The sequence below is a fragment of the Lissotriton helveticus genome, chromosome 3_1 (assembly GCF_964261635.1).
Source record: "Lissotriton helveticus chromosome 3_1, aLisHel1.1, whole genome shotgun sequence".
Taxonomy (NCBI): Eukaryota; Metazoa; Chordata; class Amphibia; order Caudata; family Salamandridae; genus Lissotriton; species Lissotriton helveticus.
The window spans coordinates 324,769,158-324,793,917 of record NC_136061.1 but is presented as its reverse complement, the minus strand read 5'-3'; the positions used below and the strand labels follow the sequence as shown (position 1 = coordinate 324,793,917).

General features: G+C 44.4%; 1 protein-coding gene across 1 annotated transcript in view; it reads left to right on the top strand.

Moving 5' to 3' along the window:
• Positions 1–24,760, top strand: part of ULK2 (unc-51 like autophagy activating kinase 2) — a 565,259-nt gene that overhangs the window by 466,018 nt on the left and 74,481 nt on the right. Inside the window, exons 23-24 of the mRNA XM_078679911.1 lie at positions 4,213–4,391; positions 5,740–5,858. Coding sequence (XP_078536037.1) covers positions 4,213–4,391; positions 5,740–5,858 — 298 coding nt within the window. The remainder of the gene's footprint in view (positions 1–4,212; positions 4,392–5,739; positions 5,859–24,760) is intronic.

Sequence of the window (24,760 nt, the reverse complement as noted above, 5' to 3'; positions counted from 1 at the left end):
TGAATTTACAGTGCAGAGGGCACATCATATCAGTCTTACCCTACACTTCACTCTCACCTTTCTTTCACCCCCTGATAGAAGGACAAACTTAGGCGGTGTTGGTCTCTGCGCATTGTGGTTTTAAGAGAGGAGTCACACAACATCCTGTTATTTGAAGCTTCATAGATGAAATACAAGTTGTAATGTCCTGAAACAGAAACTCAATGCCCTGAAAACAGAGTTCCTTCTGATTTCACCTCCAGCGAAGATCTCCACCACTCAAACTTGGCTTAAACACCTAACCGCACTCAATGTCCAACGACCATCGTGGACTCAGCAAAATCTTTAGGCATAACACTCGACACCAATCTCAACATGCAGCAACATATCAGCAAGGCAACAAAGGGAGCGAACTTCCAGATCAATACTCTGAGGAAACTTAAACCCTTCCTCCCAGCCAAAGACTTCCAAACCGCAGTACAAGCACTAGTCATCCCTCGAATTGAATACGGCAGCATCGCCCTCTGCGGACTCCCTCTAACTACAACCGCACCCCTGAGAGCTTCTCTAAACGCTGCAGCGAGACTCATCACTGGGTCAAAAAAGCACTCCCATATTACCCCTGACTTGAAATCCCTGAACTGGCTGCCTTTTGAAGCCAGAATACACCTGAAAATCGCCTGCATGACACACAAGGTGGTACACCTAAACTCACCCGGATACCTCGCTCAGAAACTGACAATCTCTGGCGGAGTTAGAAACACTAGAGGCACAAACAATCTTCTGCTGAAACCTCGAAGATTCCGGAAGGAAAAAACATATAAGCGCTCCTTCTCAGGAATGGCGCCTAGGATCTGGAACTCACTCCCGCCCGAAATCAGGCTTATCTCTTCCACTACACTCTTTAAAAATGAAGTAAAAGCTATCCTCATGGCAAAATACACTTGAGCTTTTATCTCACACTGTTAATACTCTGCATCGATTTGTACTACATGTTTCACCCCTTTGATTATTTGTATTAGCTGTTTTATTACTCACATGACTGGCTTTGTAGCCACCCAGTTGTACTGTTTTGACCTATTGATTTATCTGTCTGACTATATTTGAGTATTTGAGTATTTGAAGGGGTATTTCTATAGCGCAACGTTCGCTCCGGAGGGAGCATCATGGCGCTGAGATTCCTGAGGCCCAGTGTCAGAGGTTGTCGGAGGCTAGATGGCAGCTTTAGCCCAGTCATCGGGTAGGGAAAAGATCCATGTTTTTAGGAGATGTCGGAAGGGTTTTTCCAGGGTTTGATGTCTCAGACGTTTGGGCAAGTTATTCCAGGCTTTGATGGCCAGGAAACTTAACGTCTTTCCGCCCTTCATCTTCAGGTTGTACTTTGCAGGGGACATGAGGTTGTCATGTGCAGAACGAAGGAGTCGAGTCGGAACGTAGTGGTGGAAACGTCTGATTAGATATTTAGGGCCAGTGGTGTTAAACGACCGGAAGGCGATAACAAGTATTTTAAAAAGTATTCTTTTATGCAGAGGGAGCCAATGCAGGGATTTGAGAGCTGCAGAGGCGGAAGATTTACGGGGTAATTTTAGAACTAGTCGGGCAGCAGTATGAAGAACGCTCTGAAGTTTGGCCAGAGTGGACTTTTTTGTTCCTGCCAGGAGGCCGTTACAGTAATCCAGGCGCAAGAGTATGAGGGCCACCGTGACAGTTTTCCTGGCGGCCAGTGGTAAAAAGTCGAAAAACTTTTTTTAGGGATTTTATAATCCCAAAACATTTGCCGGCGACATTCCTGGCGTGCTGGTCAAAAGAGAGATCTGAGTCGAAGAGTACGCCGAGGTTTCTGGCTGTTGTTACGGTCTGGGGCGGGGGCAACAGAGTTATCTGGCCACCACATGGCTGGGCAGAAGGAGGTGTTATTTCCGATGGGGAGGATCTCTGTTTTGTCAGAGTTACATCTAAGATGATTAGAGTTCATCCAGTGGAAGACCGCTGTTAGACAGTTTTTAAGATTGAGCTCAGCTAAGGTTGAGTTGTTCTGTAGGGGTACAATCAGCTGTGTATCATCGGCATACGAGGTAACCGGTATGCCGAATGATTCAATCAGGGATAAAAGAGGGATGAGGTAAACATTAAAAAGAAGGGGACTAAGGATGGAGCCCTGGGGCACTCCAGAGGAGACCTTTTTCTCTTTGGATTGAAAGGGGCCAAGAGCAACGGTTTGGCATCTGTCAGTAAGGAATGATTTAATCCATGCTAGGGCAGTGTCTGAGATCCCTATGTCCTTCAGTCTGCTGATCAGGATGGGGTGGGATATAGTGTCGAAAGCTGCTGTGAGGTCAAGAAGGATGAGAATAGCCTTCTTCCTCTGATCCTGCAGCAGCTTAATTGTGTCTGATAGTTCAATCAGAGCTGTTTCGGTCGAGTGTTTAGGACGAAAACCCGATTGTTGCGGGTGGAGTATATTGTGGGCGTCCAGATAGGTTTTAAGTTCACTATGGACCAACAGTTCTGTTATTTTTCCCAAGGCTGGGAGAAGAGTGATCGGGCGGAGATTGGTCAGGTCCATCGGGGGTTTATTAGCCTTCTTCATAAGGGGTTTTACTATACCCATTTTCCATATGCGGGGTACAGATCCGGTACTACTGAGAGAAGAATTGACTGTCGTTGATGATGGGATTCACCACATCTATGAGTTGGTGGAGAATCTTGGGGGGGCAGGGGTCGGCGGGGGAACCGGATTTACAGGATAGAATTGCTTCTCTGGTTTGCACAAGGGTGACAGGGCTGAAGTTTTTGAGTCCGTCAACTGAGGGACCCAGTTGGACAGAGCTAGAAGGCCCAGGGGCCGTGGATGGGGGGGGGGGAAGTCATTTTGAATGGAGGCAATTTTATTTTCGAAAAAGTCTGATATCTTGTCACAAAAATCTTGGGAAGGGGGAATTTCGGGTAGAAGTGCTTTTGGCTGAGTGAATGATTTGACTATTGAAAACAGGGTTTTTTGTTTATTGGTAGCTTGATTGATGGCGTTAACGTAAAAGATTTTTTGGGCTGATTTGATATCGGAAAAAAAGTTTTTTCTTAGTTGAATAAAAGAAAGGCGGTCGTCAGTGTCGTAAGATCTGCGCCATTTACGCTCGGCTTTTCTGCAGAGTAGATGGGCAGTGGCTAGAGCAGGGGTAAACCAAGGGGCGTTGATTTTGGATTTTTTATGGTTTCTACAGGGGTGGTTGGTGGAGTCCCGAGTTTTGATTTCTTGTGAGATCCAATTATTAAAGAGTTTTGCGTCTAGTTCGGTGTTACCCGATAAGACGGGGGATTGAGTTTGAGAGATGGGATTAAGAGTGAGATTATTTTGTACTGTTTTCCAATTGATGGAGTTGACGCGAAGTGGCTTAATTCTGTTGCTGGTTTGAGGATGTACTTTGGTGATATGGAAGGGGATTAAACTGTGGTCTGTCCATATCATGGGGAGAGGAGGTAAGGTGATGAGTGAAGGGAGATTAGAGCATACACCATCAAGGGTGAGTCCCTCATGTACTACTCTTTGTAAAGCGCTCTGATATCTGCGAAGATCTTGTCCGCGCTATATAAAACTTTCAAAATAAATAAAATAAATAAAATCTTCAGCACTACATGCTATGAACAGATGCATACAGTCAGGGTAAGTAAAGTTTTCCACCCAGATCCATTCTGCCACCTAGAGGATATTCATAAGGTGGAGAAACTGCAGGACAATATAGGATCCACCAGAAATATCACTACCAAAGGTAAGTCATTTATTCTTTATAGCTCATAGCTGGTTGTATTTTAAACGGTGCCTGAAACAATTGCTCAGTATGAAGCCTGAATATTGTGTAATATTAGTGTAGTTTTATTTTTCAAGGCATACACTTTGTATGTTTTAAATTTGGTACTATGTTGATGAATAGTTTAATTACTTGCTGAGCCCAATTTCTACAAATGTATGACCCAAAGGCTCACAATTATTACTCTTGATCTGTCTTCACCACTTGGCTAGAGAATGAAACTGCTCTGAAAGGCTGCATTTTGTTACAAACATATCCGCATAAATGACAGGATGCTTCAGATACAGTGCCACTTGGCTAAATTTGTTTGAACTGGTGAAGACGTAGGTGAAAGTCCTGCTATTCTCTTCCAGATACTTCACTTTAATAAGCATGACAATACTGTCTTCCTGAACACCCCTCAAGCTTTGTGTCTTCTCTTCTTCAGAGAGAGCACACAGACACTCTTCGCCACCTGAATCTGATGCTGGCATTCACTGAATGTGTAATGGACCTGACAGCAGCCCGAGGAGCTAATTCAGACCTGTGTACCTCAGCAGTATCCCTCTACCAAATCCAGGAGAGCGTTGTCGTGGACCAGATCAGCCAGCTCAGCAAAGAATGGGGGTAGGTCTTGGGCCACAAATATCCTGAGGATTGGGAAATAAAACAGGCTCATGGATTTCTTACTACCACTGGCTTCTTACAGCTCTACATATTAACTTGTAATAACCATTAAAAGAGCTATACTGTTAAAAAAAGCTTTAGCCAGAGCGGCATAACAACAGTCCATTACCAATTTGCAGTACTGTCAAACACATAACCAGATCAGTATGTCACAATATTCATACATGTTTACTTTAGGCATATGACTTTACACTAAGGATCTAAGGATATGTCTTGTGCATACATCTATTTCCTCTGAGCATCTTACACCCCTAGACATATTGATGTTTCCTTCATAGCAGCATGTTAATGCTATACAAAGCATTTGGCTAAATACAAACATAATAATATTACTCCGTTTGCCAATTTACTTAACATACTGCCATGTTACATGTGTGCTACTCACGTCTAACCCACATAACTCAAGTCCCCAAAACTTGATTGAGACTTCCTTATTCACATATTTGAATCTTATCTTCCTAGTTAGGCGACCGTTAACCCATATTTCTACAAATTGACCAAAATTACCACGTGACTCCATGATTAAATATACCCCTTTTTTTGCAGTGCTGCTCCTCAAGCCAACTTTTTCAAACTTGGCCACTCTGGCATACCTCCTATTCATGCTCCTTCCATGGCTGTGTTGCTGAAAGGCCAGTCTAGCATAACCTGTTCGGGCAATAAGTACAGTTTGGGCAGACAATAAAACCCAAATAGCACTTGGGATGGAAGTACTTTCAAACATAATTTTACAATATGCTTGCATATCCTGTTTGAAATATACGACTGCCTGAGGTAGTGGCAGGGAAACTACCAAGTTTTTTTTTTATCTTTAAAGTCCCCAGTGACCTTTTTCTCAGGAGTTTTATAATGCATTTTTACTAGTTCTGCTAGATGTATTCGCTTCTTTGCAGACTGTCAAATCTCACCCCTCCCTCTTAAGGTGTTTGATGCATCCAGGCTGTCCAATCCTATGTCACACCCCTGCATACCAAACTATAGAACACTTTACTAGTACATATCCAATCACCGTCTACCATGCCATACAACAACACCCACACATGATGCATTGCATTGCGCCACAACACATTTTCCCACATCAGCCCTCAGAGCATCAATCCATACAGCATTCTGCAACACAACACCTCACCATCCCATACTTTCATCTTTGCAAGTTTGACAAAGTGAGTACTGTTGAGTTTGGTAATGGAAACACCAAAACACAATTGTGTTTGTGATGTGTGCAACTTACAATATTGGTATTATTGATGTTATCATTATAATGCTCTCTTTTGTTCTCTTTCCTTAGGCAAGTTGAGCAGCTTGTATTGTACATGAAAGCCGCCCAGATTTTGGCTTCCTCGTTGCAACTCGCCAAATCCCAGATAAAGTCTGGTAAAATGAACCCGTCCTCTTCTGTAAAGCAAGGTGTGTGCTAGCCACCTCAGTATGTGCGCCGGGGTTTTGGTACCATTACATTCTTATTTGTTTTGCCTAACCTGTCAAAAACTGAATGTTCATGGCATACGAAGCTGTAGATGCACATGCTATGCATACTTCCCCCATCTAGTGTTGGGCTTAGACCGCACAACTTGTTTTGCTTCAAAGAAAATCTTTTCGGGTAATGAGGTCTAGTGACTCCACCTATTAGTGGTATTGCACATGGGCATTGGCTCCATTGTTAGATTGTTTTTTTTCCACCTTTGGGTTGAGACGTATCCATAGCTCCTGTTCAATGCTTTGTGGTGTTCTCGTCGGGCCTTCAGATGCATTCTCTCTAAATCGGACCTCCCTGAAGTCTGCAACGCCTATTTGTCGTAAGACCACTGTTCGGACTCTTGTTGGACCTGCCTTCCATTCCAAAACAATAAAATGCTTCGGACTCGACAAACACATTCGATTGCCTCCGTCCCCATGATGCAAATATGAGAAGTAAAGGAGGCTATGGACATCTTGAGGGATGAAAGGAGGAGTCGGATGTTGAAGAGGTGAATGCCCCAGGTGCCGTAATGGAGGTGGCCTTTTCACCCGGAAGCATTGGTTCTGAGGCAGATATCAAATCCTAAGAGCCTCTGGCAGCCTAGTTCCCTCAGAATGTCATAGTGAGTACAGATGTTCAAATGACTAACCACTCGGAGGCACAAGCTCCTAGGTCTCAGGTTGCTTATGAGGACTCTGATGCACCACTGCCATCCGGCCTAGGTTGACACCGGCATTCAGAGACAGATCTAGCACCAAAGTCCCACTCCAAGCCTCAAGTGCAGCTTTGGTTCTGGACCTGAAGGCACATCCTCGGCCACCCTCGGACTCAAAAGAGCTGGTGTTGAAATCTTTGGAGCCGAGACATATTGTCCTGTGTCATTTGGAGCCGGGGCAATATACAGTGTTGAGACTTGTCGATTTGAAGCAATCGGAGCAGAGATCAAGCTCAGCACCCTCTGGCAGACAAACCTCTGCATTTCCATCAAGACCTCCTTCCACTACGACTTCCTCTGTTGCTTTAGAGTAATTCAATAGATCAATTCTCGAGCAGGAACACTTGGATACTTGACAACAGGGCATTCATATCCAACCAGGTACAGGTCGTCTTATGGCAAAGCCTCCACATGTAACAAAGGACTCTGCACCTCACAAGAGAAAACTCACTTTTGAGAAAGCCATCAACGCACTCCCAGCCCCCAAAAACAAAAAAGGCATGACAAGGTAACCACCAGCCTTCTGCTCCTCCCTTGCACCCTCCTCCACCTGTATCTTCTGTCTTGCTTTTAGGATTGCCACATCATTTACCTACAGGCTCTTCACATTCAGGGTTGGGGACAGTCCTAGGCTTCTTTGTGACCCCTTTCACCACCCTCATGACTCACTGGGTTCGGACACATGGGATGATGCTTAATTTCCATGGACACAGACCATGATCTGTACACTACTAAGCCATCACCTCCTGATGATGTCACTTCATACCATGAGGTGTTGTACAGAGCTGCCACTTTCCACAATGCAGAACTCCATGTGCAGCAGCAGGAGGATGATTTCCTTGTGGAAGCCCTCGCTTCCACCCAACGCTTTCTTTAATCTCTCCCCATTATCAAGGAATTTATTTATTTACTTGCATAAGTTAATTAAAACAATTGCAAGGCAGTAATAAAAGTAGTAAAAATTGATTGAAAACATAAAAAGGAAAGCCATAGTACAAAACCTGCCCAATCCTAAGTATCAAAAGTTCTAATAAAGTGCAATTACTAAGTGCTTTCGTTTGACTTGCAGCTTATTTTGCGTATTTACATTTGTCTTGTGCTCTGCGACCGACCCCAATTGCCCAACTGTCTCTCAAAGTTCTTTGTCTTACTTTCCTCCCATTCCCCTCGAATTCATCATGCTCCATCTTTGGAACGTACTCCCAGGTAAAGTGCCTATGCATTGTGATTTAGTTCAAATTTGTATGAGCCTTTTGATGAGTATTATTTGTTGGAAGACTCTAGTCTCAGATCATGCCTCCTGGGCTGGGACGGAGTTCTATCGTAATACTGAATGCTCTGGCTTCTGCCATATCATTGAGAAGGTAAGAGCATTCCTTTGATCTGGTCTTGTCTACGGTTCATGCTAACTTCCCTTTAAAGTAATCCGGGATCACCTATTGAACCATACTAGGGCCAGGTCGGGGCCCGGGGCGAGGCTGGAGAGCATCCCTGATCGTCCTGATTGTTTGTATGAAACGCCCGCAGCGAGCCAGGATGTAGAGTATCTTTTGAGTAAAACATATAGCCGAAGCCTGTAGGCAGGTACTTGCTTTTCCTTTCAGGTACAGTTCCCTAAGAAGGGTTGTCCTCTCATTTGCTATAGCTGGGCAACAGCACAGAGCGTGCAACCATGATTCTTGTTTGTAGGCACATAGACGGCATGCCCCCCCTATCTTTTTGTTCACCCATGCAAGGCTAAATTCCATTATCGGCAAGGCCAGCAGTCCCATGTATAGGATCTCTCTTCTAGTTTTTGGGTTGTGAGCCACAAAGAGGTAAGACTGGCATTTGGATACCTGATGTGATGCATTGAGTGGGGCCAGGAAAAGAGAGGTTTTATATTGTTTCCTGGTCTTGCCGGAATGAAATTAATTGTACTTTCTTGTTAATGCACTTTTTCCATATGGCATATGTAATAAAAGGCAAGGCAAGAACTGTTTTGTTTATTTCTGTAGTGACAAGGGTTTTCGCAAGCTGAGTGTGCCACAGGGATCTAGCTTTTTCTAATATATCTTTGAGGCAACTCTTTTGAGATTTCTCCTGGGCTTTCAGAATTTGAATGCAATATTTTAAAAGATCTGCATCCGGAGTTAGAGATTGTTTGGTCAATTCGAGCTCCAGTCTGAGTCTTGCCCTGAAAAGAGGTTTTGGGAGTTGAAAAATCTTTTTGTAGCAAAAGCACTGTGCTCGCTCCAGGATTTCAGAGCAGACGCCGGGAAACGCATTATGTCCATATGAAAGTGCTGGTAAGAGACGCTTGTGTGACGGGAAACATCCTAAACGACGAAATTTTAATTACGACTTACCTGAACAACGAAGTCCGAACAACGACAAATCCTGAACAAGGAAGTCTTGAATAACGAAGACCTAAACCACGACTTTTCTTAACATCGATTCCCGGACTGCAATGGCCCTGGTACAATTTGTTGCACGTCAATCTTCCCCGCCCCCCACCCCTTAAGGAAACTTGGAAACGGCAGTGACATAATAAATTCCAAAAATCGATGCTGCTCCAGCCGTGGCACACAGCATCTGCGCACATACATACCAAGGGAATTTTCATCAGGCCATCCTCCCAGTTGCGCACATGGCAAGGAAATGACAGGCAGCCTGATTCATCAATCTCCCGTTTTGCAAGCCCCTAATAGCGATTCATAAGGAATCGCTATTAAGGACTTGCAAAACGGGATTCATGTAGGAATTGCTAAATAAATTACGATTCCTACACATTCCTTATTTGCGATTAGCAATTAGCTAATCGCAAATAAGGAAGCGATTTCAAGGGTGCCAGGGGTGTCCAAAGGACACCCTGTAGCACCCCTGAAATGTAATCTACATTGGTGTTGCGCACACACATGTCCATAGGACATGTGTGTGTGTAACATGCAACTTAGAAAAATGCATTTAAATGCATTTTTCTAAGTTTTCGCTATTTACCACGAGGTTTGACTTCGTGGTAAATAGCGACCAAAAATTCCGATTTCGCAATTTTAAAATGGTTAATGAATTGCATTTAAGGAATCTCAAATAGAGATTCCTTAAATGAAATTCCTCGCAAATGTGCGAATTCTTTATTAGCGAATTTTGCATTTGGGATGATGAATCCCAAATGCAAAAATTGTGCTCGCCAAGGGCCAGATTCTGAGAATCTGGCCCTTTGCGAGCCGATTTTTCTTTCATGAATCAGGCTGAGGGTTTTGTATTGTATTCGCAAAACCAATATTTATGGTTACAGCATTGCCAATAAATCAACTCCCCTGCTAAGGACAGCTTGGGCAACACATCCACATCTGAGTACCTCCACGAGGCACGAAGCCATTGGACTGTGTGGACGGATCATCCCAGTGAGTAGTAACACGCTAGTATCTTCAGTCAAATTTCATCTAAGTCTTCTCTGTCTTGCTGAGATCACAATGTGGGCGTTGCAGCTGCGCGCTTTCCGTCATAAATCACCAGAAAAAGACAGGTTTGTATTGTTGACATACCTTCCAACAGCTTCTCCACAAGTGCTTATTTGAAGAGGTTACTGGGGGCTTTAAGTATGTTATTAGGAGGGGAGTTAAAAAAGGCATAGAATTCACTAGAATTAGGGGGGAAAGTGAAAAAGAGAACACATCTTAGTGCTAATTCGTCTGTCAGCGTTTCATTGGAGCTGTTAAAATATACGTTGATCAAAGTATCATCAAATGACAATTGATTATTATTCAAATCATCTATTAATATATTTATTTTATTTAAAATGACAAAAATATGCGGATTAAAAAGAACACAGTGGTGAAAATGGGTAATGAGAAATATAAAAATATTTCGTGAAAGTATTGTAATTAGAATAGTGCCAGTCACGAGATGCCTTTTTTCGTGGTAAAGGAATTCGTTAAAAATGTAGTGGTTTGGCATTGATCGTTTAGCCTATATGGTTTAGGAATTCGTGGTTTAGGCAGTAGTTGTTCAATCATTCATCCTTGTATGACTTTTCTTATGCCCTCTGCTGACTGGCTTTTTAGCTTGTTGTTTAATTTTATTAGTCCATAAGTAATAGCCATGGCTTTCTTTTTTTAAGTTCAAGAAAATTTTATTTGATATCAAAAACAGAAAGGCAAGGTGTCAATACAAAGTACAATGGAAATATAAAACATTGATAGTTATAGGAAATAAAACAAGCATAAAATTGTATATAGTATCAAAGGGAAAATCCGGGCATTGGAATGTAAGAGGAAAAGGCATATAAACATTGATCATAAAAGTGAGAGAATACCTGAAAGAAATAGAAAAATAATACAATAGGAAAAAGAGATATGGAATGTAATGAGCGTTCAAGGAGGTTTAAGGACCTCTTGTTGCAAGGGCAGTGGATGAAACGAACGATTAGCACATGTATCCAAGTAAAGCGTGATGGGGAGCCATAAGTCTAAACGTTTTGCAGCCATGTGAGCCGGAAAAACAAAAGCAGTATCTAGTCTATGGTTATGGCAAACATTAAACCACCACGCCTTGAAGGAGACATTGGTAAAGTCTTTCCAGTTTACCGTTATCTGCTGGAATGCAGCAGCCAGTAACAAGTCAATAATCTGAGACTTTAAATCAACATTGTCCCAGCAGGGCGAAAGGCTACCTAAGAAAATGTTAATGTAAGAGAAAGGGATATTTGTGTGAAAAATCAAGTTGATCTGAGCCCAAACCTGTAACCAAAAAGCATGAACAGATGTACACAAGAACAACATGTGAAACAGAGTTTTGTGAGAAAAGCCATGGCTTTCTTGATCAGATATTTTTATGAGCAGAGGGTTGAGTGGTGTCTGTAAACCAGACCATGAGTATTTGTATTTTGGGCTGAAATAATAGTCCTAGCGCCTTTGCGGAAAGTAATTTCCTTTTTGTGTTTTTGTCTTCCAAGTACAAGAATCTTGTTTTTTTCTGAGTTGATGATAAAGTGGTTTGAGATACATTACAAGTGCAGGCTGGTCATTGCACGTTGCAGTCCTACTTTGATCTGATCCATGATGACTATGTCATCAGCATATTGAAGTACATGTAAGGAGCGGTCGCCTAGTCGAGAAAGGACCTGACGGCAGTTGGAGAGAGCTTTGCCCAGGTCCGCTGTGTACAGATTAAAAAGTAAAGAGGCGAGGACAGAACCTTGCTTCTAACCTCTGGACATGCAGATTTTAGCAGACAGAGATAGGTGGCCTGTTTTCACATGTACCCTAGGTGTCCGAGTACAGAGATATAGCCGTTAGGAGCGAGGATGGAATGCCCCAGTTTGCAATTTCCTCCAAAGAGTAGGTCTATCCACTTGACAAAAGCTGCAATTAAGTCAACAAAGCAGCAAAGGAGAGGAGGTTTGTTTGTCTGTGTGACTTGGTGGCTAAGGGCTGATATGGCTAATATATTGTCAGAGGTAGCTGCTCCTCCTCGGAAGCCTGTTTGAAAAAAGGCAGCAGCTTTTTTTCTTCTGCCCAGATTTCCGATTTTTCCAGTATAATTCGAGCATATGCTTTTGCCTCCAGGTTTAACAAGGTAATTAAGCGATAATTATTTGGATTGAGGTTACCTTTTTTGTGGATCAGGCATAATATTGAACCTCTCCAGGATGCAGGTGTTTTGCCCAGGGTGTATGCAATGTTAAAGAGAGGGATTAGAATCTCGGCCCAGCTATCGGGGACAGATTGGACAATCCCAGCAGGGAGCACGTTTGGGTCATGTGCTCCGCTAGCCTTCATAGATTTGATTAATTTGACCATTTCCGTAGATGAAATTGGGCTTGGTGTTCTTCTGCTTTGAGCCTGGCGGGCTACGATGTAGCTGAATGATTGTGAGCAAGGAACTTGACACCTGACATGGTTCACCTAATCTGTTGCTGAAACTGCGTTTGCCTTTGGTGGCCTAGGGGATTTTAGCCTATTCACATACTGCCAAATCGGACTAGAGATCCTTCCTTGAGCATTACAAGTATCTTTTTCCATTCCTCCTCTTGGTTTGCACGTTGTAAGGCCCAGGTGTTTTTTACTGTACTTTCCGTGCCTCCTTTGCTGCTGCTTAGTTTCCAGATGTTAAGTTGGATTTAAGCAGATGTGTTCTCTTCCTCAAGTTCTTCCGCATGAGGTTAATGCTCCGCTGCTGTTGAGTTGTTGTACTGGTTAGGATGTTGCTAATTTCACCTTCGAGGTCTTCTGTGTCCCTTGAGAAATGCAACTAGTGTTCTAATCTTATGATCCCAAGTTAATAAGATTTGGTCCCCTGATTGGTCCATCGCCCAAAGTGTCACATCCTCGAGCCATTTTGCCACCTGGCGCAATTGATAAGGATGCCCCTTGATTCTCCGGACTAAGTTGTTTAGTTCATCTCCTGTTGAAAGACCGAATGCCTGGCCAGTATCAGCTTTCTGGAGGTTTATGTTCAGGGGATTGTGGTCTCTTTCTCCACGAGTTACTATGTCAAAACTCTGGAGATTGCTTATTAAGCAGTTTGACACGAAAATGTAATTAATTGTTGAATGTTTTTATGAACGTGTGGTGGGTCACGTTCCCCGCTTTCGGCTGTGTCTGGTTTGCAGAGGTTAGCCCGAATGTCGATAGTAGTTCATGAAATTGGCCTTGTTCGTTGGACTTTTGTGCAGCGTGATTATGATGACCCAGGTATTTGTTGTTGAAATCCCCTGCTAACACGATTTCATGGGTTGGGTAGTTTTCAATCATTTCTTTTTTACTCGTGCACAGGGCCCCCATGGTGCGTGCTTTAGAAGATATGCAAGGGTTCAAATAACAATTGATGAGGAACAAGAAGAAGGTCTTCTGGCCACATTTTAGGCCTTCTGGCCACATTTTAGGCCTTCTGTTGATAGAGCTTGTAAGTACCTGTAGTCTTGCGTGGGTATTGAAGTTGATACTATATCTTCCTGCTTTAGATAAATAGAGAGGCTCCTCCCAAGGGCCGCTCAAAAAAGGCTTGTTTGCGTGGCTGGTTTGAAAGATTTCATGGAATCCATATATTGTCATAGATTCAGTGACCATGTCTCCTGGAGACAGGATGTTACAGGTGTTTAAAAAGTTGCACCCCTGTTTCGATCTTAACATTGAGGATTACTTATTTGAGGGTGCAGGGATGGTAGGACAGAAAAAGTGCTAGGAATCGAGATTAAAATTGCTATACTTCGGCGTTCGCTCCTGGGATGACTCCTCCTGGGTCTCTGCTGCAGATTGCCACCTGATGGTCCGGTGCACAGAGCCACAATGGATCATTAGGAGATTAGATTCCATCGTGGACACCACCAGCTATTCATGGGTGGCTCACCAGACTCCCTTCAGTATGCGTCCTCTAGGGGGAAATCTGTGGGCTTCACTTAGATCATGTGGGTATTTCTGAGGCCGGATGGGCTCTAACTCAATGCCCCAGTCCTTAAAGATTGGAGCCTCTCTGAGGATGGCGTCTCAGGTTGTTACTGAGTCCCAGTTGGTTATAGTGGATTTGAGTACCCCTGAGCCGGGATGTGGGAAAATATTACCGATTTAAGTTCTCCAGTGGTAAGATGATTCAGTGTTGGTAAGTGTTTGAATAATCTTAAAAGTTTACCTCTGTTCAGGATATCCGCTGGCCGTTTGGAAGTGTAGTGGTGGGGGAGTAAATGCTAGGCCGGCCGTAGACTTGTCTTCCCCCATTCGCCCAGCTCCTTTGGTGCTCAGAAGTATTAGCTCTCCTAGGTGCTGGACTTTCTCTTTCTGAGCGGCCTGTATGATGGTCATTGGGCACGGCGGCCCTGGGCGCTTGATTGTAATTAACCTTCCCTTGTTTATGTTGCATGTAGCTGCGGCCAATCTCCCATTTATTTTTATTAGCCTTTGAAGAGTAACTAAATTGCGGTGGATTCAATATGCCTTCATTATTTGAGGCTATGCCCTATGAAGTGGTTCTTGTGGAGTCTCTAGAGATCTTGCTACCCATTTTCGAGTTATCCTGTACCTGTTCTTCATGTCTCGCTTGATTGTTCTTGGTTACCTTGGGAGCGTCCTGTGGAATTTGGTTGTACGTCGTAAGTGAAACCAGCAAAAGGGAAGATAACTCTAGGGTGGGCTCCACATAGAGGGGTCAGGCTTTCAACGTTAGAAATCAATTTTCCCGTACTGGACTCTTGCTCTGGTGTCATTTCTTCCCAGGGCCTTAGCATATCCGTGATGTGGAGGGAAATCAGCGGCGGGTCACGTGAGTTGCCTATGTCTGTGTTTGTTAGTAATTGACATTATTTGGGTTCCGTGTTGTTCCTAGTTTGGTTGACTGTTGCTTTTCCTGGTTCCAGGCCCCTAGATTGTCTGCTATTGATTTTATTATACTGAGGTTTTTGCATGCTTTAGAACTATGATAAAAAAATTTAAAATAATTTAGCTGGCTTTCTTGTTGTTTGGTTGGGCCAATTCTGGACCATAGACCTAATAGCCTTTTTTGAAGGCGCTGTTTTTTTTAAAGGTTTTTCTGTTTGCTTTTCTAGAGAGGAAAGGCTCTTCCAATGTGTGAGAGTTTGCGATGTCCTGAGAAGGGCTTGCACGTATCAGAAGTTTTTTTACAGAGTTTGCAGTAGCATTGGCATAAGTACTTATATCAGTATTGTCATTAGTGGCCATATTTCCATTTCGGGTGGGGATCACCATGTGGGGGACTGGTTCGGCTGTTGTTGAAATTGAGCAAACTGCCAAGTGGGTTACTGGTTCCGCTGTTAATGGAAGGGAGCTAGCTGCAACTGCTAGGTTATCTGAATGAGAATTTTTCAGGGAGCAGTTCTTTTTTACGTTGTCAAGTAGGGCCCACAAGATGTCTGGTAATATGAACAATTTATCAATCAAATGAGTACATGAGCAAAATTGGCACTATTCTATCTGACCAAGATTGTATTCAATCTGTATTAACCTGTTTCCTAAGTCCGCGAACATTGGTGTTATCGACTGAATTAAGTCAATCTGTAACTTCATTATTTTTGATTGCCAAAGTAAGGCTTTGGTTATTGTATCCTGTTTGTATATGGAAGAATCCTCCTGGAATAAATTTACTGGGCCTGCAGGACTGACTTGACCACTCGCCCCTTCATGTGATTGATGCGGTGACTAATAATTGGAGGTATTTCCTCTCATGAACAGTGGCGTTTGGGCCAGTGATGCTTCTATTTGAGCATCTATTTGAGCCTTTAACCCCTTCAGTGCTAATGACAAGGGTAACTCGTCATGGAGTTTCCATTGATTTCAATGGAAATTACATGAAGAAGAGCAAATACCCTTAGCATCCAAGTGGTTAAAGTTGTTAAAAATTCCTCAGATATTGATCCAGACTCTGGGTCTGATGTGCTACGTCAAATTAACTCCCTTTGAGGGGATCGTGACTCCAAGGAGACTGGGGATCTTAAATGAATGGCAGATTCCTGTGGAAGATGCCCTGCATGAATTTGAGCTACTGTTGTAATATGATTACTTTGCGTAACCAGTCCTGGAGTATCGCAGACTTGGTGGAGTGAGAGGAAGGAGTTTGTTCTCCAAAGCTTGCCTCCCGTGGGCTTGAACTGCTCTTAACTCGTTGTGGCAGGCTTCGTTAGGGATAAAGAGTGTCTTATTGTTGGTACCGTTTGGCCTTTTCCGAGGTTGGGACAGGGGCGCGTTGGTTGCGAGACTTCAATAATACCTCTGGATTTTCACTCGTGGATGGTGGGGCGGGAACGTAGTGGGTGATCTTTTTTTAAGTGAGCACATTCTTCGCAGGCTTCCACTTTCCATTGCGAAATAGGTTAGTAACTGTATTTGAGTGATCCCCAATGGCTCAGGCTGGAGGCTATCCTGCTCCCCTTCACGGGCCCCCGAATTCTCTTGCAGGCGGTCTATTTGTCCTCTTCTGGTGGTGCTTCTGGCTGGACATCTCTTTATAACCATGATTTTGACCCTACTATTGGACCTAGAGGGTGATACTATAATTCTGCGCTACTAATAACTGTAAGAGGCCTTTGGAGCTGTTGAACTGGGCCACCTGGTTTGCCAGGATGAAGGTGTTATATGCACAATGGGCCGGATTTGTTGGTGTGGCACGTGGGGCAAGTCAGCTGGAATAGGCGACTGATGGGGGGAACACGCAATAGACAGAACGTAGTCAGGACCCTCTCCCCGTACAGGCACTCATTGAGTGTTGGGTCAAATTCTATAACGCTGCACTCTCCCACCTCCTCACGTTCAGCGATGTCTTGAGTGAGTCCTAGGACCCAGGTCTTGTTGTGCAGGGGTATCCTGAAGTATATTGGTCCAATATCCAGGAAGAAACAAGTTACTTACCTGTAACTACAGTTATCCAGTATTGGTATCTTTCATAGATTCACATGCCTGAATCATTCCCCGTCGTCGTAGTTGGAGTCCCATGGTACATAAATAACAAAGTAGTAAGTACTAGATAATACATTTCCATAGGCTATTATGGTAGCAACTACCTTTTTCTATAGCCTATTAGTCTCCTTTTACAAAAAGTACCAAACTGAAAACTCAGCCAATTAGCACCCAGCACCCTCTAGAACCTTCCCAAGAGAGGCTGAGTCCCTGAGATTTTCCCAGCACAAGTAAGTAAGTACTGTATACTAGAGGTGCCTCTCTGGGGAGGAGGGTGGGTTGCATGTGAATCTGTGAAAGTTACCAATACTGGATAACTGTAGTTACCGGTAAGTAACTTGTTTCTTATCCAGTATTGGGGTATCTCTCATAGATTCACATGCCTGAATCAGAATAGTAAGCAGTTCCTAGTCTGCATATATATATATATATATATATATATATATATATATATATATATATATATATATATATATATATATATATATATAATGTTATATATTTATATAAACCATGCAGCCTTGTGTGTGTATGTGTGTGTGTGTGTATATAAAAGAAAGCACTCTTGTGGATGGTGGGTAGTGCTATAACAATTTTTAACACAATAGTAAACCCAAGAGGAAAGATCTTCTAGAAAACAGTGCGTATAATACTTGCAATATTAATAAACAACTTATTAAAGAAGACATAGAATGCAATGAACCCTCAAACGTTGGTACCCCAAAACTTTTTTCCCCGCAGGATTGCACAACGCGGTAGTTGTAACGATATACCATTACTCCAAGTCGGAACAACAACTTTGGGGGGGTGTTGATTTTAAATCCAACATCTTCCCTAGTGTCCGCACAGACTGGAGTTGGAATAGTAAATTATACTATTTAAACATCCAGTGCCCCCCCCCCCCCCCCCCCCCCAACGACTTGCGGAGTAATGGTATGCGGAAACTCAACGCGGTCGTTGTAACAACCGTTTTGTGATTCCCTGCAGGGGAAAAAGGCTGTGGGATTTCAGCACATATTTATCAACATATTGTGATGACTCCAGGCAATAGTGCTGCGCAAACGTGTGTGTTGTCTTCCACGTAGCAGCTCTACACATTTTTTCCTGCTGCACTCCTGCAAATAGGGCAGTTGATGCTGACACTGCTCTAGTAGAGTGCGCTTTCACAGTACTTGATAAGGCTTGCAAGCCTTGTCATGGCAAAATTGAATCGCACATGCTATCCATCTGGAAATAGTAGCTTTGGTGACTGCGTTACCTTGAGAGTTCTGACCATAAGCTACAAATAGTTGATTAGATTTCCTAATGTCCTTGGTTCTTTGTAAATAAAATGTAAGACATCTCTTGAGGTCCATAGTGTGCAAAGCTCTTTCCGCAGGTGTATAAGGGTTAGGAAAGAAAGTCCTCAGAATGACTGGTTCATTTAAATGGAATTGTGTAGGGACTTTAGGGATGAACTTGGGGTTCGTCCTCATAATGACCATTTGATCCTTGAATATCAGATGTGGATGAGATATGGTGAAAGCCTGTATTTCGCTTACTCTTCTTCATGAAGTTAGTGTTAAGAGAAGTGCAACCTTCCATGTCAAAAACTTTGATTTTGCCTTGTGTAGGGACTCAAACGGTGGTTTTAACAACTGAGCCAATACCAGATTATAGAAATAGACCTTTCATAAGTTGTTTGATGACTCTTGAAGACCATCGAGATGAAGTATGAGGCCCTCGTCTGCACTTTGATACGGCTGCCAGGTGAACTCGGACTGACGAGTGCATTAAACCAGATTTTGCTAGTGAAAACAAATAAGGTAAAATTTCCTCTGGAGCAGAAAGAAATGGATCAATCGGTTTACGTTTGCACCAAACGTTTCTATTTAAGCTTGTAAGTCTTATTGGTGCTTTCAGCTCTAGATTTGCCAGTGATGTCTTTGCAATCTTGCGAAATCTTCAAATCTCTAAATCCCAGGAATTCAGGAGCCACGCATGCAGTTGCAGAGAAGCTGGTACCGGGTGACACACTTTGCCCCTGTTCTTTGTCAACAGTGTTGGTGTTGGTACGAGACGTAGAGGATGCGCTTCTGAGAGCAGGAGAAGCTCTGTGTACCAGTGTTGTCTGGGCCATCTGGGGACTATCAGGAGAATCTGGCAGTGCTCCCGTTTACTCTTTGTGAGGACCCTGGGTATCAGTGGAATGGGGGGAAAAGCGTATGCCTAGATCCCTGACCAACGCATCAAAAGAGCATTCCCTCGAGAGTTCGGGAGAGGGAACCTGCTTGCATAGAACCGGCATTTCGCGTTTAGTTGTGTCGCAAATAGGTCTAGCATTGGTTTCCCCCAAACTGCAACTATTTTGTTCAGTTGAGCTTGTTCCAGCGCCCATTCGTAACAGCTGTCGCTCGTTCTGCTCAAGGTGTCCGCCAGGGTGTTTCGAAGACCTGGGGCATGTTCTGCTGTGAGAGAAATGCGATGGAGCGACAACCAGTTCCATAACTCCTGTGCATCTTGAGACAGGGTGAGTGATTTTGTACCTCCTTGCTTGTTTATATAAAACATGCTCGTGGTGTTGTACGTGCGGATCAAAACTGACGATCCCTGTATTCGAGGAAGGAACGCTCTAAGAGATACGAAAATGGCTTTGAGCTCCAGTCTGTTTATGTGCATCTGGCGCTGGGTAAAGGACCGTCTTCCTTGAACCTGCAGGTTTTGCAAGTGTCCTCCCCATCCTTCCATAGAAGCATCTGTTGTGCCTACGAAATTCAGAAGGACTGTGAGAAAAGACTGTCCTTGTCTGAGATGAGAGGTCCGAGTCCACCACTTCAGGGCTTCTTTCATTCGAAAAGTGACCTTGATTACATCGTCGAAGGAGCCTGAGGTTTGAACCCATTAAGTCTGTAATTCCTCTTGAGGAGGTCTCATGTGTAATCGAGTTAGAGGAACAAGATCTATTGCAGAAGAGGGCATTCCCAGCAGAGACTTGTACATTCTCACTGAAACACACTTTTTTCTGTACAGTTTGAGTGCTAATGCTCTTAATCGATATTGCCTTTCTTCAGAGAGAAAAGCCTTGCTTTGGATGGTGTCTAGCTTCGCTCCCAGAAATGTCATTATTCGATTTGGGTAAATTGAAGAATTTTTGAAAATTGACCGAAAGACCCAGCTTGTGGAAAAGAGTGAGGCAGTCCTTTGTTGTTTTTTCCACTAAGCGAGAAGATGGAGCTTTTAGCAACCAGTCTTCGAGGTAAGGGAATACCTGATGAACTTTGGATCTCAAGGTTGCTGCCACTGGTGCTAGGAATTTTGTGAACGTCCGTGGAGCCGATTTGAGGTCAAATGGAAGAACTCGGAATTTATAGTGGGTACAAGCCACTGTGAACCTCAGGAACTTCGTGTGTTTTGGATGAATAGGGGCGTGGAAATATGCATCCTCAAGCTCTAATGATGTCATGTAATCACCCTTGTTGTGGCCGCGCAGGATGTCGGAAAGAGTAACCGTCCTGAATGTCTGACTCTTTAGATATTTTTTCAATTCCCTGAGGTCTAGGATAGGCCTCCACTCTCCTGATTTTTTGCAAACAAGAAAGAAATGGGAGTAGAAACCTTTCCTTCATTGGGAAAAAGGAACCTTTTCTAATGCCCCTTTCTGAAGCATAACCCATGCATCCTTTTTGAGTAAAGAAGGTGAGGGGGATGCGATCTCCTGGGAGGAGTATTGGGCGGTTTTTGGAGGAATTCCAATGTGTGGCCATAAGAGATCGGACTCGGGACCCAATTGTCCTTAGTGATGTTTCGCCACTCATCTATATGCTTGGAAATCGTCGCACCATTTTTGGGAAAGGAATGAGCAGCTGGTACCCCATTGAATTCACTGTTTTCGTCCAGTATCACGGCCTTGTGATCCACCTCTACATTTGGAACCTTGTCTGGAGAAACCAGCTGTATTTGCCTGTCTGTAGGACTGCTGATGATACCCTTGACGGTATTGCGGCTGATAGGTCTGATACGACTAGGATGGCTGATTATTTCCTCTATAATAAGAGTAGCCCCTACCTCGGGCTCCTCGAAAGGGCTGTTTGCGATGCTGCAGGGTACCAAGAGCCTTAGCCATGTCAGTGTCTTTTTTGATGGTGGTAAGTGCCTCATCAATATGGCTTCCAAACAAGCTTTCACCATCATAAGCCATATCCAATATCTTGGTTTAGACTTCCGGACGGAAATTAGTTGCTCTCAACCATCCTTGATGCCGTAAAATGGCAGCTCCAGCCAACTGTCTGAAATCAGTTGTGGCAAGGTCCATTGCTATAGCAATGATCTCAGAACCTGCTCTCTCTCCTTTAGTGAGCAACTTAACAAACTCTTCGATAGAGGTATCCGCAGTGACCTCCTTCAGTACACCAATGTCAGACCATATTTGTCTGTCATAACGTGCTAGGATGGCTAAAGCGTTAGCCGCCCTAACAAAGACTGCCGCCATAGCAGAGAACCTTTTTCCAGTAGAATCCAGGCGTCGACCTTCCTTGTCCCGTGGAGGGAGGATAGGCGTAGATGGATTTTTCGAATGCCTTTGCGCTGCCTGAGAGATCACTGAATCAGGCTTAGGGTGATTTGTAAGACACGCTGGAGAGCCCTTCGGCGCTCTATATTTCTTATCCAACCTAGGAAGCACTAGAACTACAGAAGCCGTTGCCTGCATCACCTTAATCCTTTCTTGCCAGATTTGGTCAATCATTGGTATCGACCTGACTGTCTTCCTTTCCTGGTCCTCAAAATCATATAGGAAACAATCCAACTGATGGACTACAGTAAGTAAATGATAACGGTTAGCGGCTCTGTCCATAATATTGTGGAATCCCCCGATATCTTCAGGAGGCGAATCCGAAGAAAGATGAGGCGGTGGTGAAGGAGTTTGTGCTATGTTGTCATCCCACTCATCCGCTGGTGGAGAGGGGTCTGGAAGCTCACCTTCTTAATGCTCCTCTTCCGACGTAGTAGGATTGTCTCTGGGAGGAGGAGGAAGTATGGGAGCTGGTGCCATTACAGAGTGGCTGGAGGTGGAGGTGGAGGTATTGGTGTTTGCGGAGGTGGTGGAGGCATAACAACATCCTCCTGAGGAGAAAACCTTTGTTTATAGTCCTCATCATCATCAGAGTCCTCAACGTCTAACAAATGGCTAGGAGGAACTGGAGACGTTTTTGGTGTCCTAAACTGATCTTGTACTCGTTGCTGAATTGGTGTTGATTGACCAATATAGCATACTGGATGTTTTATCGTTGACTGTGAACTTTTTGTCGTCGAAATGCTGTCTCCACATCTTCAGTCGAAGATGGTAATGTCGTCGACAGTAGAGTTGTCTTCGTCGACGGTGGTGTCTCCGTCGTCGACGGTGTCCTCGACGATGGCGCCGTCGACTGTGTCGTCACCGACGGTGTCGTCGACGATGGTGTCTTCGTCAACGACAATGTCGTCATCGATGGTGGTGTCATCGGTGATGTCTTCTTCATCGACACCTTCGTTAACAAGCTCTTCGACGATGTGGTCTTGATTCTCGTCGACTAGGGCAGTGTCGGCGGTATAGAACCTCCAGAACTCACTGTTGATGTGGTACACGCCGTTGACTATCTCGACGGCAAGGTACTCACTGTGGTCGTCGTTGAAGTGGGAACAGGTATATCGATGGTGAACCTGCGCCTAATTTAAGACTTGTGGCCACCTTTAGAATGGCCAGAAGACTCTGGCTTTTCCTTAGATGTTCCTGGATTTTGAGGGGATCCAATCTCTGAGGAGATTTTAGGTTGCTTCGCCTTTTTAAGAGATTCTTTAGGCGCTTGAGAGGTTTTAGATTGTTTCTTCCTCTCCTTAGCCTGACCCTCAGGCGACCTGGGCCTCTTGAGTGACATAGAGGACGTGTCGCTCTCCACATCGGAAGACGCAGATTGCCTTTTCTTCAGCCAAAGAAGTAGCCTTCCTGCTCTATCCCTCAAGGTCTTAGTGGAGAAGGTGCGGCACATTTTACAATGCTTTGCCTCATGGCTGGGATAGAGGCAATAGATACACTCCTTATGTGCATCAACTACATGCACCATCTTCTTCCCACAGGATTTGCAGGCTCTGAATAATCCCTTTTTATCAGACATTCTTCTAAAAGAAATCCAAAAGAGACTTATCTGAGAAATTTGAAGTAAGGAGACTCCCTTACACGATGAAGTGTGGTGAAAATCCGAGGGACTCCGCCTCTCTTGGGAAGGTTCTAGAGGGTGCTGGGTGCCGATTGGCTGAGTTTTCTGTTTGGTCCTTTTTGTAAAAGGAGACTAATAGGCTATAGAAAAAGGTGGTTGCTACCATAATAGCCTATGGAAAGGTATTATCTGGTACTTACTACTTTGTTATTTATGTACCGTGGGACTCCCACTACGACGACGGGGAATGATTCAGGCATGTGAATCTATGAAAGATACCACAATACTGGATAATCTGATGTCACTACCCACAGCCTTTTTGATGCTTGGCTTGCCGCTCCTTGCCTTTCCTTTGGTCGCCCCACAAGAAGGGGCACCTGCCCTAATGGAGAGCTCAGTCTCAGAAGCGATTGAGACCTGAGAGAGGCAGCAGGGGTGGCGAGCTAGTGGAAGGCTAGCAGAGAGCACAGAAGGAGCACAGCAACTGTGGAAGAGGATTTAGCAGTGTTTATTTATCGTTGGCGAATAGGGCCTCAAGGCAGACACAGCCCGCACCCGGAACTAACCGGGCCGCCTCTGCGTCAGCCTAGGGCGCACTCAGCGGCCGACGTATGATGGCAGCCGCACTGGCTGGAGAGGCCAAATCGTCCCGTGAGCGCCTGTAGGTCACCAGCCACCAGTCGAGGTCTCCCGGTGTCAGGAAATTCGGTCTTTACCAGTGGGTTGTCAGCGGATTGGCAGATTAAACGGGCTGATCTGCCGGCGGCACAGAACTGCGCTGGTGCTGCTCCTGTGGTCTCTAAATCAGCCCTGCCTTGTGCATGTGCGTATGGGTCCAAAACAACCTTTCCTGAGTGTCCTCAAGCCTAGTACCAACATTTTTAAGAACTCTGTCAAGGGGAGCCCATTCGTGCCTAGGAAGTATAAAGCCTCCCCTAATGACCCTCCATACATTTGTTGCCAACTACCCCCTGATTATTTTGGGTGTTCATACAGCCAGAAAGTGTGCCAACACTCAGGGAATAGGGGTGCACCCTCCCCCGACTGGGAAAGCAAAATAACTGATGCGGGGATAGAGAGTGGCAGCACAGTCCATGTCCCATTGGTGATTAGCAAATTCAATTGGCTTGCTCTCCAAATACGACCATGCACACTGTAGCCAAATGGCGGACCTGTTAGAGCACCTCCCTTACCAGTACAATGAGAAGGGGCAGAACTTAGTGTCAGAAAGGAAGATCATCTCTAACACGAACATCCGCTGAGCTCTGGATGCCACGGATACAACCTCTTGCGGCAATACTACTAGTATTTGGCTGCAATTCCATTCCTGGTTGTAAGTACTCTATTTCCCTTTTGATGGTCAGCCTCTCTTTGACCCTCAGTTAGATGAGATGCTTGAGAAAATCAAAAAGGTCACAGAGACAGCCAAGGCCATGGGTGCCCTACAAACACAGACCCCCAGCGGTTCCTTTCGGTAAACCTAGTTTCTTGGTGCACCTAAGACCCCCACTCCAGAACCTCTTCTACCTTCACAAAGACAATGGACGACACCTGTTGGGGGAAGGTTACTGGGATTTCTG